Below are 16,167 nucleotides of genomic sequence, written 5' to 3'. Positions count from 1 at the left end.
TGCAAGTTATGGACATGGACGTTGTGAGCACTTCCAGGGAACACATACCCTGCACATATATACTACATTAAAGAACTACCTCTGGCCAGTTGAATGAGCCATTGCGGTGCCTCAGATTCACTCTACAGCCTGAGTTATGGACATGGACGTTCATTCCTATCGTATGCACGTTTATTCTACGGTATTCCTTGTCACCATCCGATTATTTATTACTAGTACCCCGGAATATGTTCAGCTGTAGTGTCGTACCAACAATTCAGATGTAATGCAATTCCCTTTAAGTACCTTGATGCGCATCCACCTCACTCGAGACTCTACCTCAACACATAAGTTGACAGGTGGCGTCTGTTCTGTGGTTTTCAGCAAAATTTATGTGGCAGGAATGTGAACTCTCCCACATGTTGCCGCCGAAGGGCTTGAACTCCTCGACGAGGTCCAGGAGCCGCGTCGTCTCCTCAGATGAGAAGTTCTTCGACTTGGTTCGTGGCTTCCGTGCGTTCATCAAATGGGATTGCTAGCAGGATGGTCGGGAACCAAAAAATGACTGGTCTCTACCGTCCTGCTGACTGTCCAAGTTGTTGGACGCAGAGAATCGAAACACGTGAAGAACTCCACGTTGCGCACCACTCGACACAAACACATACTTGGTAACGGTTGTGTCACCACATGTGTTTGCCTTGTGCGGTGTTTGTGTTTGCGTTTATGTGATTTTTGGGGGACCCCCATTTCTCAAGCAATGACATTCCCAGAAGACCACCCTGACCGGTCCAATGATCACCTCCGGGGTTTTGAAGAAATTGGCTGAGTTATTGTAGAGTGTAGGCGAGGTCGGGGCGAGTACCCATGGCGAGGTACATGAGACTGCCGACGACAGAATGATAGTTGTGAGTGGCCATGATGACTTTGTCCTCGGGGGAATCAGTTCCCTGCGAAGTAGATAGATCGACTCCTGGGCGAGATGGAGTGGTGGCAGGGTTGGCGTCCGTCATGCCAAAACGTTCAAGGATTGTTTCGGTGTAACGAGCTTGATGCAGGAAGACGGAGAGTTCGGCGCGATAACGGACGACTTGCCAGTCAATAATGTCGGAGACGGGGCCGAGGTCTTTCATGGAGAACCGTGCAGACAGAGCAGACTTCATGGTGTTGACGAGGTCGAGGGTCGGCGCGAAGATGAGGAGATCGTCGACGTAGAGGCTGATGATAATGAACGACGTGGATGTGGTTTTGGTGAAGACACAGCGGTCTTTGTGTAGACGGGTGAAGTGTTGAGACGCCATGAACTCGACGAAGGTGATATACCAGAGGTAGGGTGCTTGCTTTAGACCGTAGAGACTGCGTTTGAGAAGGAAGACGTAATCGCGGCGAGACGTAGGGTCGACGAGGTCACCGAGGGGTTGATCCATGTAAATGGGGCGATCGATGGCACCGTTGAGGAAAGCGGTGTCGACATCCATTTGATGGCATTCGAAATCGTAGACGGCCATGAGGGTAAACAGGTAGCGTAAGACCTCAAGACGAACAACAGGGGCAAAAATTTCATCGTAGTCAACGCCATGCTGTTGGAGGTAGCCTTTGACAATGAGACGGGCCTTGTAGGTGCTTTTGGGTTTGACGCGGAAGACCCATCGGAGGAGAGTGGGCGTGAAAGTGAGGAGCGTCGAGGAACGAGTTCATAGGTTTTGTTGGTTTGGAGGGAGTTGAATTCGGCTTGTGCTGCTGCGAGCCATTGGTCGCGATCGGGGCGGCGCATCGCTTCGTTCCAGGTCAAGGGATCACCAGTGGGAACTTTAGCCCCAAGGAGGCGTAGGTGAAGGTCGGAGGAAAGACGGATGGGTTTAGTGGAGTGAGCGTTCGAGTGGACGTCACAGTAACCGTCAACAAAAATGACGAAGTAGGAAGAGCCGCCAATGGACTGAACACGGCATGGGCCACATATGTCGGAGTGCACGAGAGTGAGGTAGGTGTTGGCGCGGAAGACGGCCTCAGAGGAGAAGGGTTTTCGACGCGACTTCGCGTACTCACAGACGTCGCAGTCGAAGGATTTGAAGTTCCGTGTGCGATAGCCGGAGATTTAGGGGTGGTCGGCAACGAGAGAGCGGAAGATGGCGGCACTGGAGTGGCCAAGGCGTTCGTGCCATCGTCGAAGAAGGGCATCGTTGGGCAGACGAGAGACGTCAACTAGGGTAAGGGCGCTGGGTAGTTGATGGAGAGCCGAGGATTTTGGAAAGTAGGGAGCCGTAGGAAGAGGGTGGTGGGGTAGAAGACGAGGCTGGAGTAATGAGGGGATAATGTTGGGAATATGATTCGTTGGTAGACGAATACAGCAGAATAGACGGAGGCATACATATTGGAGCGTAGCATAATACGCCAGGATAAAGCATGATGTGCAATTGATCAATTACAAGCGTGGACCGGGAGCGTCGTTCAGAATGCATTGAGGGCTTGGTGGTGAGAAGGGAAATGAACAGACGCCGTGAAGGCTGTGCTATGTAAGGACGGTGGGTGGGATGGTAGGGGTGGACTGACTGGGTTCGCCACGAGGAAGGCTTTGAAACCGTCAAGCATGGCCCGGGTTGTGAGAGTGTCACGAGGTGGGAGAGGGCAACCAGAGGGTACTTCGGTGGCCGAGAAGGAGTAGAGCCCCAAGATGTTCACAGCGGCACGAAAGTAGTAGGTTTTGTCTAGGATGAACAGACAGTGCTCAGGGTGGTCGAATTTTACCTGATATCCGGAGGAGACTGCATGGCGCACAGAGAGGAGGTTGAACTTGACGTTAGGACAGTATAGGCCAAATGGCAAGGAGAGGAAGTGGGGTTCGGATTGATGGTCGGGACCCTTGGTGATGTTGCGCGATAAAACGGTCAAGTCCACGGGGTCGTAACCGAGAATGGGAAGTTGACCACCGTCCCCAATGGTAAGGGTCATAGAGCACGAGCGGAACATGGACAGGCGGAAGTAGGACTTGTGAGGCGTGCAAGAGGCAATGGTACCCGAGTCGATAATCCAGTCTTGAGAGAGTTGAGGACAAGAGTCAGACTTGTAGACGGTAGGAGCAGACGATTCATCGTAAGAGATTTTGAGACTGAAAGACCAGTCAACAAGACCGACGTGGAAGGCGAAGTGATCGTGAGTCGGGACAAGTCCAGCTCGCCATGCGTCAGCGGGGTTGGCCACCGGAGGTGTGTTGGGATCAAAGAATTCTTCCGCAGTGTCCTGTGACGAAGTGCGAGTATTGGCTTGAGCCCAGGGTGCACGAGGTGCGCGATGCGGTAGTGAGTTTTGGGTGGTTTGATGTGGTAGTTATTGGACTTGTCGTAGACGTGTTTGCGGAAAGCCTTGGCGACTAACGGCTGCATGTGTTGGACAGTAGGGTGGTAGAAGAAGCCTTCATTTTCTTCGAAAGCTCGGTCTTCGTCGCCACGATTCGGCCTTCCCGAGGGGAGGTGGAGCAAGTGGTTCATTGGAGTCGTTGTTAGAGTGGGAAGGGATGTGCCATGAGATGCCTACGGAGGAGTTCGTTTACTTCCACAAGCGTTTGGAGAAGTGGGCAGGACGAGTGTTGGGGATACTGTTGGCGTTGATGTGGACTGACAACGGAGAGATGGGACGAGGAGTAGGTTGAGACGTCATAGAAGACGAAGACGGAGGTTGGGAGGAGACGGGTTTGGAGAGATAGGTGGTAGAAGGAGAAGGAGTAGGTAAGCGAGCAGGAGATGTCCGAGAATGACTGGGCTTAGACGGAATAGATTTAGGACGTGGCTTGGTTGAAGAGTTCATGTGGGTGGTGGACGTGTTCGCTGAGTAGGGATGAGGAGAGCAACGCGCGGAGGAAGACTGCGGCATATAGTGAGAGGAAGTAGAGTTGGGAGGCCGCTTGGTTGAGGAAGCAGAGGTTGTCGTAGACGACAGGGGCAGTGGATGTGTCGCGGTTGTGAGAGCAGTGTTGGAAGTGTGATTTGGGGAGGCCCAAGTAGCATTGGATGGTAGAAGTGGTTTTGACGAGGGGGGGTTGATGCGGGATTGACCCGAAGAACGCATGGAGTGGGGTCGCCCCCGGAGGCACCAGCTGCTAGATTTCCATCAGGTAGTCGGAGACCACCTTCACGACCCGGAAGGGTCCTTTGCAACGCAACGTTATCTTTCCCGGATGCTGGCGATCCCGGCCCACCAAAACAAAGTCGCTCAACGCAAATTTCGCCAGCTTCATAGAACGTTGACCATCCCGACGGTTCCGGGCCTTAGCGCGCTTCGGCGCGGCCGTCTCTGCTACGTGCTTGTGCATAACGTCCAGAGTATCTGTAAGCTCAGTCTCTTGGCGTATCGTCCGGGACTTAATCCAGTCGATCGTTACCTCCCGGGGTTCGTCCGGGTGGACCAGTCCAGTCAGGGGAGGTGTACCAGGCAGGTCCGTAAACGCCGTCGTTGGCGCTTCGCCGTCCAAACGGTCGGCCGGCTGCTGAACTGTACCAGGGTAACACCCCCAGCCAGTCTCCGGGTTTCTAGCGCATCTCGCTGCACAGGGACTTCATTGTCCGGATGATGATCCGGTTCACCACCTCAACTGTCCCGCTGGCCGAGGGCCAGTGTGGCGTGACAAAATGGTGATGAACACCAAACATAAGACCCAGGGTACTGACCAGTTCGTTCTTAAAATGGGACCCGGAGTCGGATACCCAGGCCCTGACCACCCCGAACAGGCCAAACCATTCCATGAACGCCGCGGCCGTCTCTGCTGCAGAAGTACTTGCATGCAACCGAACGAACCCGCTCATGTCATCCTTGATGCCCATGACGTATTTCAGGTCTCCCGGATTCTCCGGGAGCGACAGCCAGTCGAAATGAATCAACTCATTTGGCTTCGTTGCATGCAGCCCTAGGATCCGTTCCGGGGCATGTGCCACGCCGTCTGCCGAAATCTCTTTCCCACACCATACAGTTCGGGTGGTGTAAAAAACACACTTCCCGGGGTGCAACTTCAGTCCGTACGCTTGGCAGATCTCAAGCACTTTACGCAAGAGGTGCAACAACTCGTCCATTGTCTGGGCATACCCCAACAAATCATCCAACCATCCGAGCAGTCCGTGCATCAGGAGGTCCCCAAATAGCTCGTCGACCACTCCTTGGCAATAGGCCACCGCATCGGTCTAGCCCATCAGGACCCGGGTCGGGGTCACAACCCCTACCGGAGTCATGAAGGAATAGTACTCCTGGGAGTCCGGGTGTAAGGACACCTACCAATACCCCTTTATTCAGTCCAGTTTGAAGTAGACTTTCGAGCTCTTCAGTACAACCATGACCACATCCAGATTAAGCATAGGCCACGGCATCGACACGGTACACGCATTGATCGGTCTCGAGTCAATCGTCATTCTGAGGTCTCCCGGAGCTTTCTTGGGGACAATCCTCGGGGCCTAGGCCCAGCGCAATCTAGTGTTGCGGTACACCAGACCCGCTTCTACCAGCTCCCGGACATGCTTTTCCAATAACGCCATATGGGTGGGAGGGTAGCGCCGCAGTTCCGACTTCTCCGGCAACCCCTTCCTTGAGGAGCATCAACGGTTCCACTTTGACCGGCGGGTCTTTCCCGAATTTCAGCCGGAACACGTCCCGGAGCTGCTCGACAGCTGCTATTGGCATGCCCGCGACAGACGCCTCTGCCACCTTGGCTTCCAGGACAATACGCACCGGACCATCGCCGTCAGGCGCATTTCCATGTTCTGGCGTTGCACACGCCATCCCTTCGTCGTCGTCGATACCGTCTGACAAGGCTCCCATCCACAGGGTACGGTGCATCGCGACTCCCGGAGTCGTGATCGTCTGCTCACCGAAATCCCATACGGCATCCTGCCAGCGTGCATTCTTCAGCAGTGTGTACTCATTGTAGCCCAGCTTCTGCATCACAGGCAGACCCAGCGTCAGCTCAACGGGTGCTACGGTTTCATCGACACAGACCAGGAGCCCTCGCAACATCAGCGGCCCACACGTGGTCTTGAATTCCAGGCTGCCCAGGCGAACTTGTTTCGTCACAGTAATCACTTGGCTGTCCGCCCCGTACGGTCGTAGTTCCATCGGACACATGACCGTATTCTCGGGGAGCTCCCGCAGCCAATAGCGCAGAAAACAGGCCTCCGGAGGCCATCAACAAATCAGCTCCTGAGTCCAGGAGTGATGCCTGCGCGGGAAGGACACCGACCACAATAGTCGGGAGCTCAGGCCGTTTCGCGTCCGGGACATCCGTCTCCTCCATCGCCACGCGGCCACCAGGTGCTCCCGGGGCTTCTTTCTCGCCGCTCCGACCACGTTCGAACGTACTTCCGTGCGCTCTTAGCAGTTGCTTGATCACTTCGGGGGTGATCCCAGGACATTCCCGGATCTGATGGCTGATCGACTTACACTCAGTCAACCGTTGGTCGGTGCGTTCGGAACAGGTGGCAGGGGCTTCGCGTTTCCCCTCGGAACCCTGGGTCATCGCAGGATCTTCGACCCGGGCGTCGTTGGTGGATCTGGTCTCACAGGTGGCTTCAACGCTTCATCCTAACCCACAAAACGCTCGTTAGTCCTGTCGGTCCCGACGGATAGCCGCAACCAAACCATCCAGCATACGTCCGATCGGGGAATCCGCGTCCGGGATGGACATATCAAAAATAACAGCAGATTTAATCCGCTTCTTCAGAGTGACCAGGGCCCGTGGATTCACCTCGTAACCTTGCGCCCGCAAATACGTCACCGGTATCCTTTCCCATGTCCCATTCGGCAATAGTTGCTTCGTCGCAGGATCGATAAACGCCCTCACCGGCATGATGAACGGTCGGATCCCGATGACAGTCAGGGCATTCATCTGGCTGATATACAAGTTGTACGCGTCCATAAAAACGTGTCGTTCTTCCTTGGTGGGTCCCTTGAACGTCGGGTTCTTCGGGAGGGCCGGGTCGTTGTGCAGGTGCACGTCGCTCTGTCCCATATCCATATCTTCCTTCTCCGGCGCAAGTCCGGGAGTCGTCCCGGATATATACCGCCAAACTCGGGGGCCGCAAACGTTGCCGGTCACGTGTAGCTCCATGCCTCATCAAACGCCACCGGTTGTCGCCTTCCATGTGGTGAGTGAACCAGCCGCCGCGCAGTCGCACTTCTCGGGAGCCTTCCACGGTCTACAAAGCAGTCCACGCTCGGTGCACGGGCCATAGGACTAGTCGAGCGATCCGACCAGGATCGGGCTCCGACAGATTCCCCGTGGGCGCTACCAGGTAGCTACACGTCCAAGACATGCTCGTTTCCTGTTCCAGGAAACTTTATGCGTTCAGTCGCTAGCGTGTCTATAAGACAGCTAAAGAATTATTTGTTGTCTTGCGCCGATGTTTGCAACCGTCGACTACCGTGTTCACAACGGTGACCTCGATGACAAATCCAAAAGTAACTTCATTATCCAGTCAATCAGTCAGTTCCCTCCTTTCACTTCACTACTCACTATCAGTTATGCATCGGTATACAGTGTACCATCAGCTCGGAACATATGATCCAGGCATACTTCACACTCCTCAAATGTCGTACTGTTCCCGACCAACATTCGGCTACCCACACTGAGACACGGGGAGTTGAACAGAGGATCGCCCTATAACATTAGTACAAAGTACTACAGTACTTCACATCATGCCGTATAGCTACTAGTACAATGAGATTGTTGCATTCTACATTTACTCCGTACTTGGGGAAGGGGACATCGATGAAGCACTTGGTCTAAGAGAGAACTTGGTTGTGCTACTGCGGTTGCGAGGTATCACGGATTTCGTTGTAAATTATGGTCTGTATGTGGATTTCAAGGGAGTTGAAAGTAAATCTGCAACTACACATCAGATGTGCTGTCATTTTGCTTCTTCCATAGTGTAGCTACGATACCTACATATATGTATATCGAATCTTCGTGATGTAGGAACACGCCGCTGCGCTAGTGTGCTGGCAGAAATTAGGGATGGCACTTCGCGCATGAAATATCACTTACCTCGAAAGAAATGAAATGGATACACAACGACGTGCCCCACGAAATGCCTGACACCTCGGAACCCCGGCGCTCTGGAACCTACAGTACAAAAGTTATGTCGGAGTGCAGTCTTCATTTTCAGGGGTTTGGCGCATCACCAGCGATTTGCTATCGCTAACCGCGGGCAATGCGCCAAACCCATCACGAATAACAGAAGCAGGCATACCTCCGCTAAGCTGCGAAATGCCGCGGACCCCAACGCAGATGCAGAAAACGTTCAAGGTGCGACGAACTCTTAGTTATAGTGGCCGCCTCCAATGTGAATTAGAAACTGTTGCAAATCGACTTCGCGTAGCGAGTTGATCCCGTTACTGTAGTGTTGCACTAAGAAAACCACGTTACTGTTGCGAGCACATTCTCCGGACACGACCGCCGCAAGTAACCCTACACCCACAGTTCTTGGCAAAATTTTAATCAAATAAAAATTGTGAAAAGTGTTCCTGCACCCACGGCTTTCGGTAAAAAATTGATCGCGCAACACATTCGTGTTGAGTGCAATGAAAATAGTCGAATGTACCTGCGGGAATGTCGTTGAAAAGTGCGGTATAAGAAGTAGAGGTACAGTATGTTGTACCTGCCAGAGAGTACCGGTACCTATGATAGACATTCGCGTTTGGTTCAGATAATTGAATTAGTGTTGCACTGAGAAAATCCGGTTAACAGATAATTTACACCATTGAGTTGACCCTCAAAGGTACATTTTGACCGTTCAGGTTTGGACGAATATATGATCTTGATTAAATTATGCTGGATTATATTGACCTCAATTTTCATCTTGATTTAACTATGCAATATTATCTTGACCTAGATTTTTATCTTGATTACAATATGTGACAATATTGAGGCTCCGGACAGACAATTAATCTCGTGGGGCTGGTATAGCTTACTATTAGCGTAAATCCTACCAGTATTAACTCCTCAGAGTAAACAGAAATCGTTTCATTAACAAAGCTACTGAACCTCGTAACACACATTTGATGTGAGATTCCAGGCGAAATTTCACACTACTACTCTCTTCAAGTTCAACATCTATGACAGCTGTACAGTTCACGTTTTTGACGTCTACCAGAAATGTTCGGCCTTACATGTATACGTTGCTAAAGGTATCTATTATACTTCTACATAGTACTTGTAGTATGTATGAGATGGGTCCGTGGCACTTTTTGGGACTCTTCGATGGAGGGGTTCCTTTACTCCAAATTGCTAATACAATAGGGTTTGTTAAAGAGGAGAACTAGTCCAGTTCGTAGGACTTAAAATCATGTCATTAGTTTTGATGGAAAATAGACTAAAAATGTGAAAATATCCATAGGCTGAAAAACAGGAAGATGTGGGAACAGGACACAAACACATCACTATGACGAATTCAAGGTCCTTGATTCCTTCATATCATAGTGTGCCATTGTCGAGGGGATACATGCGTCTTCATTCAAGTTGTCACGTGCGAGTCAACCAGGAACTGAATCTGACACTTCAACGGAGTCAAATGGCGTGTACATGTGCGCGCGACAGTTACGTATTATTATTGCTTGAACATCTTTATATTGATATTTTTATGATGATGGATATTTAATGGGAAATACCTATAAAGATGTAGCATCGGCAAAAATAATGAAATATCTGGCTGGCTATGGATCCCCTTGGTGTAAAATTCAACTCTACTGTTCTGTGTAACAACTGTGCAAGAATTCACGTATCCGGTTGTTTATCCGGCGTTATTCAAATTCCCCGAGAATGTAGTTTTGGACGTCCAGCAGGGGTCAGTCACCCCCTGCTGCCGGGGAATTCCTCGCATAGAGTACAATTAATCATTACAGTACAGTACAGTAAACGACGAAATTTGACACTGTACAGTATACAGTACAGTACAAGATACTAATACAGTACTACAGTACCGTACTAAGTACTGTAGTAGTACTACTGAGTACTCCGGAGTAGGTTCAGTAAAGCAGACTGGTACTCCGGAGTACTATAATAGTACTGGGTAATGTAGTACTATTAATAGTACATACATTATTAATACCATGTATTGTTCCAGTAAATGGATGTACCGATTGCAGTGTGGCTCAGTAAACAGTAGAGTAATCGGAGTACTAGTAGTTCTAGTACTTGTAGTACTGTACTCCATTCGATGAGAACGTAAACAATCATTGATTTGCCGAACATCTTGCCCAATAGAATGTCAAAATTTGATATGATTGGATAAAACTATTTTAAGGAGGAGTGAAACCCTTGTTGGTTAGTTAATAGACAGATTTCTCAAACGCCAGTTCTATTCTATCCGCAACCTAAAATTTAGAACTCCGATAGGTTGCAACCTTGTGCAGTGCGAATTTCGCAAATCTTCCGCTGCAAATTGGTTTTATCCAGAAAACGTTATCCAATCAAACGTGGTTATTATTCTTGGCCATCATCACTCAATAATTATGCTGGCTGGAGTCCCTCGGTAAATGACACTTCCAACGCATACAAAGGAGAGAATTGTACGCCTACAGTCGGATTGGAGCTTACTAGTTGGATTCTCGCCCAGCATCAATGAAGCGTTACCATCCTACCCACTTGCAGCATCATTGCTAATCTGGTTTCGGGTTTCGCCCGCGAGGTCGACGAAAGACTTCACGTCATTCTCGTGCCGAGACAAAATAGTGAGGTCCTTCGAGAGTACTGTATGTGAGGACGCCGTGTTCAGAGCGACGTTCTTCTACCACATATGACATACTCATGAAACTCTAATGCGATTCACCTCGCCATCCCGGGCTGTCGCCATGGATGGTACCGGTATGATCAAAACACAAGCGCATCCAAGGTTATACAAGAAAACCCACCATTTATGCGGATACAGCAAATGGGGAATCCGCTGCAAAATTGGCAAATTTTACAGCGGCTTTCATTATTTATAACAGGTTCAGTTTTATCCTTATCGAATTTGAGAGGATAGGTTGCGGATAAAATAGAACTGACGTTTGCGAAATCTGTTTAATATTACTAGAGGAATTATAGAATTTCAGCCTTATTCAGAGGTTACAGTAGTACTAGTACTGTACGTTGACCTATGATACTTACACATAAACGAATAGTAACTGTATAAATAGATATTTGTATTGTTTGCTTGAGATATCACCAGTACTTTACTGTTAATCAAATCTATATTTCGGCAAATCAATGATTCACTGTCTGGAGGGTCATCTTTACAATTATATTACTTCAATTCCAAATATTAATTGCCTTCTAACTGAATCGAGCTAACTGTAAAGATTATCCATCCAAAAATGTACTTAAGTATGTATCAAGTGAGGATTCGAAAAAACAACTGAAATATTCGAAAATGAAAATGAAGCAAAATCGGCACATGAATGGTCGGCCACGTTAGTAACACTACTGTAGTACTACCTCCGTATGGAATGGGTTTAGTTTCGAATATTTCAATTGCTTTTTCGTTTTGTACTATCCTCTATTTTACCCACCAGCGTTACGGCTTCTACGATTCGTTGCACAGTCCCCGCCCGACCGTCCTGGGGACCTTGCAACGCTTTGTCGATACCTTGGAGGGGTGTCAAGGTCAATTAACAGTCGACGAGACCATCGAGGGGTATTTATTAATTCGCATCATTTTATAGAAGTGCTTCCAACCATATGCTCAAGAATAACCTGCCCAAATTTGATGGTAAGAAATATGAATGATACGAGTATTATGTCATTACAGGTGGCCCATCTACGATATCCGTAAGAATGATTTGGTCGTCGTCGCTTTCTTCATCGTCGCTTGATTCGTCCTCGCCTAGTGCAGGCTCATTTGCAGCCTCGTCGGCGGCTTCCAGTTCGAGCAGGTACGTATTGAGATCCTTTGTGTGGCTGATACAACGGTAGATCACATCGCTTGGGAGCTCACTGAAGGCCAAGTCCAGGCGCTGCTGCACAGCTTCCATGGTCGTCGCCGTCGTGTATTGTCGCCCAAACGCCACCCTTCAGGTAGGCCCACACGTACTCAATTGGCTGCAGGTCTGAATGGTATGGAGGCGTGTAGACAACTTCAAAGTTTCGCGCTCTTGCCATCGCCACGACCTCAGGTAGTACGTTCTATCGTACATGTGTTTGTACCTTGGACCAAATCACTGATCGGTACTCATTCGAGGACGCTTCTATTCCGAAGCACTGGCAGGCCGCCAGCAAGTCTTGCTTCTTCCACGTTCTATTGGGCGTGTTGTGTAGGACGCCTTTGTGATACGAGGCGTTGTCCATGGCGATGACGGCGCCAGACTTGCCAAGTACGTCCAGTTCATCCATCAATTCCTTCATCCAGTTGACGAAGTAGGCATGGTTAAATATGCCGTGATAGTCCTTGGTTTGCCGCGAACCACCACGGAACAACACCCTTGTCGCGAGCAGCTTGGATCCGTCAGGGTCGTCGTCGAGAATTCCGGCGATGAAGCATAGCCGCTGCCCTTTGTGCTTGGGCTTGGGTGCCTGGTCAAGCTCGTCCTCGGGGTAGTACAGGCTATCGTTGTGCCGGGCATAGTTGTGGTGGATGTACGATTCGTCCATATATATAACAGGTCGATGAGGTGTTAATTCAATCGGACATATATTTAATGTAATTATCTCTAGCAATAACAACTTTACAATGAGTCGCAGCACTGCTTTTGTCTTTGGAACTCGAGATGTATGAGTAGAATTGTTAGCAGGTAGTTGTTTGATACTTTTGTATCTCTATACTGCTTCCATACCTCATGAACGACCTTTTTACTACGTCCGAGGATTGATGCAATGTGTTCGGATGCGGAATCAACGTTTTCACGTCGAAAGTGTGCGTGCAACCGAAGTATGTCCAGCCGTTCTTCTTTTTTTAGTGCTCGTGGTCGCTCACTCTTCACGTACGACATGATCTCGTCGTCTGTGATGGTCGAGTTGCGAGGCATGTCAAAGTGAAACTGGTGGTGTGCACCATATATGCGATTATCCGGATGTATTGGCGACGAGAGGTTCGGCAATGAATGGTGAGGTGAAACTCTACACATACCATAGTATTAGTTTTGTCAATATATTAGATTTGATGTGTAAATCTGAACCTGAAGTGTAATATTTTTCAATGCAAACTCGAAGGGAATTGAGTTTCAAGTGAAATTAGCAGTAGAGGCGGAATCGCCGTGAAAAACTGCATCGGGGTGACTTTGCATAGATGTAGATGTTACACGAGAAAACAACCAGAAAGCCCATAAAAATACCTAGATATTGCATGCGAGAAAATAATAAGGACTAGAAAAAGGACGCATTGATTTCATTCCTAAGCAGACATTCGCTTCATCCTCCTGCAAGTCTCGAATTCTACAATACAACAGTAGTGTCGATGGAAGATAAAACGCACAAGTTGTTTGCGTCGTCGTGCACCACATTGTAGTAATACCGTTAACGTTAGAAGTAAATGATGAACACACGAGAAGACTGCGCCCAAAGCATAATCGGTATACAATAGTTTACATGGGGTGGGAAGGGAACACCATAGTCAAATATGGACACTAATTTGACGTATGTTATGTGTGGATAGCATGGCGAATACGACAACTCCATCCGGCATTGCTGTGATTGGCTCATATGACAATGCCGACAACGCCCTGATTGGTCAATCAAAAGGAATATTGGATACCTTTGCCATCCAAGAAGTAGAGGGGATACCCCCTCTACTTACATTGGTCCGCCAGGTTTCCCTATTGGACATGAACCTCGCAAAATAAGGGTATCGGTCATTGCAATTGGTCCCGAGTTCTATCCCCTGCAAGCGCGAAATTAAGCGCATGCAATACATAATATGAAAATGTTTTACATGGTACAACTACGTTTTCTAAGTCTGACCTCTCGGAGAATTCTAGCATACGACGCAGTAAAGCCCGTATACGCAGCTTCAAATTGATCAAACGTTTGGAACTTGATGAAAGCCATGGCCAACATCAGCCGCTCAGAGTACTTCTTCCTGTCAAGTTTAATCATGTCCTTGGTGTAGTCTTTCAGCGCGCACACCAAGCCAATGTTTGGGCCAGCAACAAACCATTGTTGCGACGCCTCACGTGCCGAGTGAGCAGTTGGGATTGACTTTCGTGCAACATACCTGTCCATTGACCGTTGTGTTCTCACTTTCGTAGGAACATGTCTGCCCACAGTGTGCTCTTGCAAGGACGCCTGCCCAACAGCATCCACGGAACGGCAAGCCGACAGCGTCGAATGCTGAAACTTGGAGGTACGAAGCAGGTTGCGAGGATCGATGTCATTGCTAATGCTCTGAGTCACGAGGTACTTACAACAGGTATTTGCGTCCATCCAACGACACCACAACGAAAATGAAGCGGCGCTCCCTTGATTCGAACACACGGTAAAACGACCCCAACGGCGAAGGCTATGCAGTGATATTCTAATGGGTAGGTCGGGCGTTGCATCCACCAGGTCACCCAACGACTTGCGCAAATTGGCTTGCTCCAGGCCACGGTACCACTCAACCTTTGGCACCCCATTGTGCTGCATTACGACATTTGGAAACACAAAGGCGGTGTTTGTCAAGTTCACACAGCAAGCCTGCAGCTTGGCAGTATAGTCGTCGTGGAAGCCACACACCAGAAGGCATGGGAACGAAGATTCGTCAAAGTAGTACACTTGACGGTCTTCCTCGACGCCAGCCTTCTTGTGCCGTCGCAGTCGTACGGATAGGTACCTTCCGTTTGAATCCGACACGATTTGCACATCATTCCACCGTAGGGCAAGTACTCCACTCATGCGGAAGCAACCGAGAAAGAGAAATCGCCGCATAGAGCCCAAGAACGGGTGCAGACTGGCCAATGCGTTGACAACTGTTGAGAGCTCCTGCGCGGTGAGTGGGTGGGTCTTCTTTTCCTCGTCCACATTGTTCTGCTTGTTGTACTTCGGGAGGCCAACGATGTAGTGGCGCACGGCTGTGTCCAGTGCTGGGTCGGCGCCATTCGTCTGGCGTTGAAGTAGGTAACAAGGGCTGACTTGGCCAAGTCGATGGTCCTCGCCTTCTTGCCCTGGCTGTACAGGTAGTGAAAGAAGTCTGTACACTCCTCAGTCCCAGCCGTGGTAGGGTCAATGCCGCCTTTCTGTGTTTGCAGAAGCATCTCGAATTGTTTTTGATACGTGGTGTAGGCGCGTTGAGTAGATGCCCCGTGAAAAGATTCATGGATTGCCTCCTTCGATGGGACCGTCGGCTGCCGCCTTGGAGTCATGTTGTTAATGGTAGATACGAAACCTCCTTCTTTTGGATTATAGCCAATTAAATCTTGTTATTGCATTATGTCGATGATATGTGTCTAGACGACAGACACATCGACCAATAGGATAGTTTCCAACGCAGGTCCCTATCCCAACTCTATATCTCAAAACGACGTTTCTTCCAATTACAGATCATTCTCTTGTCGGTCATAAAATACGCTAGAAAATGTCGGTTCGATGTCGGTTGCTACCTACTACGTAGTACTTCGAAGTATATGTATGGATAACTTGGCGTCAGCTAAAGATGATATAAAAAAAACAATAATACGACAATTCTATCCGACATTAGTCTTATTGGTTAAAAGTTCAATACTTCGTACCTTTCATTGGTAGATGACTCTTCATTTTAAATACAAAGACCAAATGTCGTATGTTGGTTTTTATACAAGTCTCTGACGAGGTGAGGACATGAACCGTGAGGAGCAGACTCTGCACGCAATACACGTGGCACACGGCGTGGCTCCGGGTACCACGTGTAATGCGCGCAGAGGCTGCAACGTGGATTCGCACCCTAAAGTTACGTTTGCGGTTCTTGCTGTGTCCCATGGAGGCATGGGGACAGAAACCCTGTCACCTCCAGCGTTGTTGCAATCGCTTGCATTTCCAATGAGGAATCTAGAAAGGGTACAGTTAAAAGACACCATAATGAAGATACGCGGTACGTTGGACAAAAAAGAGCGTGGCGTGGTCGACGTGCTCTTGGGTCGCGTCACCAATTTCGAGTTATTGACGTGACCCCTCGGTTTAGTGGTCACACCAACATCAGTGTGCTGCAGTGTACTGATAATTCCTGAGTTTACCATCGGCACACGTCCCAACTGTGGCACGGCCATTTCGCCTGGTGACTGCACAGTACATCA

The 16,167-nt window shown here is 49.3% G+C and overlaps 5 protein-coding genes across 5 annotated transcripts; 1 reads left to right on the top strand and 4 right to left on the bottom strand.

Moving 5' to 3' along the window:
- Positions 1-1,553: 1,553 nt before the first annotated feature.
- On the top strand, positions 1,554-2,182 carry H257_16273 (hypothetical protein; the record flags this gene model as incomplete). The annotated part of the gene is made up of 3 exons (XM_009844644.1): positions 1,554-1,592; positions 1,724-1,803; positions 1,840-2,182. The coding sequence occupies 3 exons, from the start codon at positions 1,554-1,556 to the stop codon at positions 2,180-2,182; spliced, it is 462 nt and encodes a 153-aa protein (XP_009842946.1).
- A 242-nt stretch (positions 2,183-2,424) lies between these two features.
- Positions 2,425-3,461, bottom strand: H257_16272 (hypothetical protein; the record flags this gene model as incomplete). The annotated part of the gene is made up of 2 exons (XM_009844643.1): positions 2,425-3,008; positions 3,092-3,461. The coding sequence occupies 2 exons, from the start codon at positions 3,459-3,461 to the stop codon at positions 2,425-2,427; spliced, it is 954 nt and encodes a 317-aa protein (XP_009842945.1).
- A 1,966-nt stretch (positions 3,462-5,427) lies between these two features.
- Positions 5,428-6,469, bottom strand: H257_16271 (hypothetical protein; the record flags this gene model as incomplete). The annotated part of the gene is made up of 2 exons (XM_009844642.1): positions 5,428-6,126; positions 6,194-6,469. The coding sequence occupies 2 exons, from the start codon at positions 6,467-6,469 to the stop codon at positions 5,428-5,430; spliced, it is 975 nt and encodes a 324-aa protein (XP_009842944.1).
- An 84-nt stretch (positions 6,470-6,553) lies between these two features.
- Positions 6,554-7,060, bottom strand: H257_16270 (hypothetical protein; the record flags this gene model as incomplete). Its single annotated transcript, XM_009844641.1, has 1 exon — positions 6,554-7,060. The coding sequence occupies one exon, from the start codon at positions 7,058-7,060 to the stop codon at positions 6,554-6,556; it is 507 nt and encodes a 168-aa protein (XP_009842943.1).
- Positions 7,061-13,849: 6,789 nt separating this feature from the next.
- Positions 13,850-15,853, bottom strand: H257_16269 (hypothetical protein; the record flags this gene model as incomplete). The annotated part of the gene is made up of 2 exons (XM_009844640.1): positions 13,850-15,067; positions 15,722-15,853. The coding sequence occupies 2 exons, from the start codon at positions 15,851-15,853 to the stop codon at positions 13,850-13,852; spliced, it is 1,350 nt and encodes a 449-aa protein (XP_009842942.1).
- Positions 15,854-16,167: the final 314 nt, after the last annotated feature.

The sequence above is a fragment of the Aphanomyces astaci genome (assembly GCF_000520075.1).
Source record: "Aphanomyces astaci strain APO3 unplaced genomic scaffold supercont1.83, whole genome shotgun sequence".
NCBI classification, from domain to species: domain Eukaryota; phylum Oomycota; class Saprolegniomycetes; order Saprolegniales; family Verrucalvaceae; genus Aphanomyces; species Aphanomyces astaci.
The sequence above is the reverse complement of the archived record's forward strand: the minus strand, read 5'-3'. Positions and strand labels throughout refer to the sequence as shown.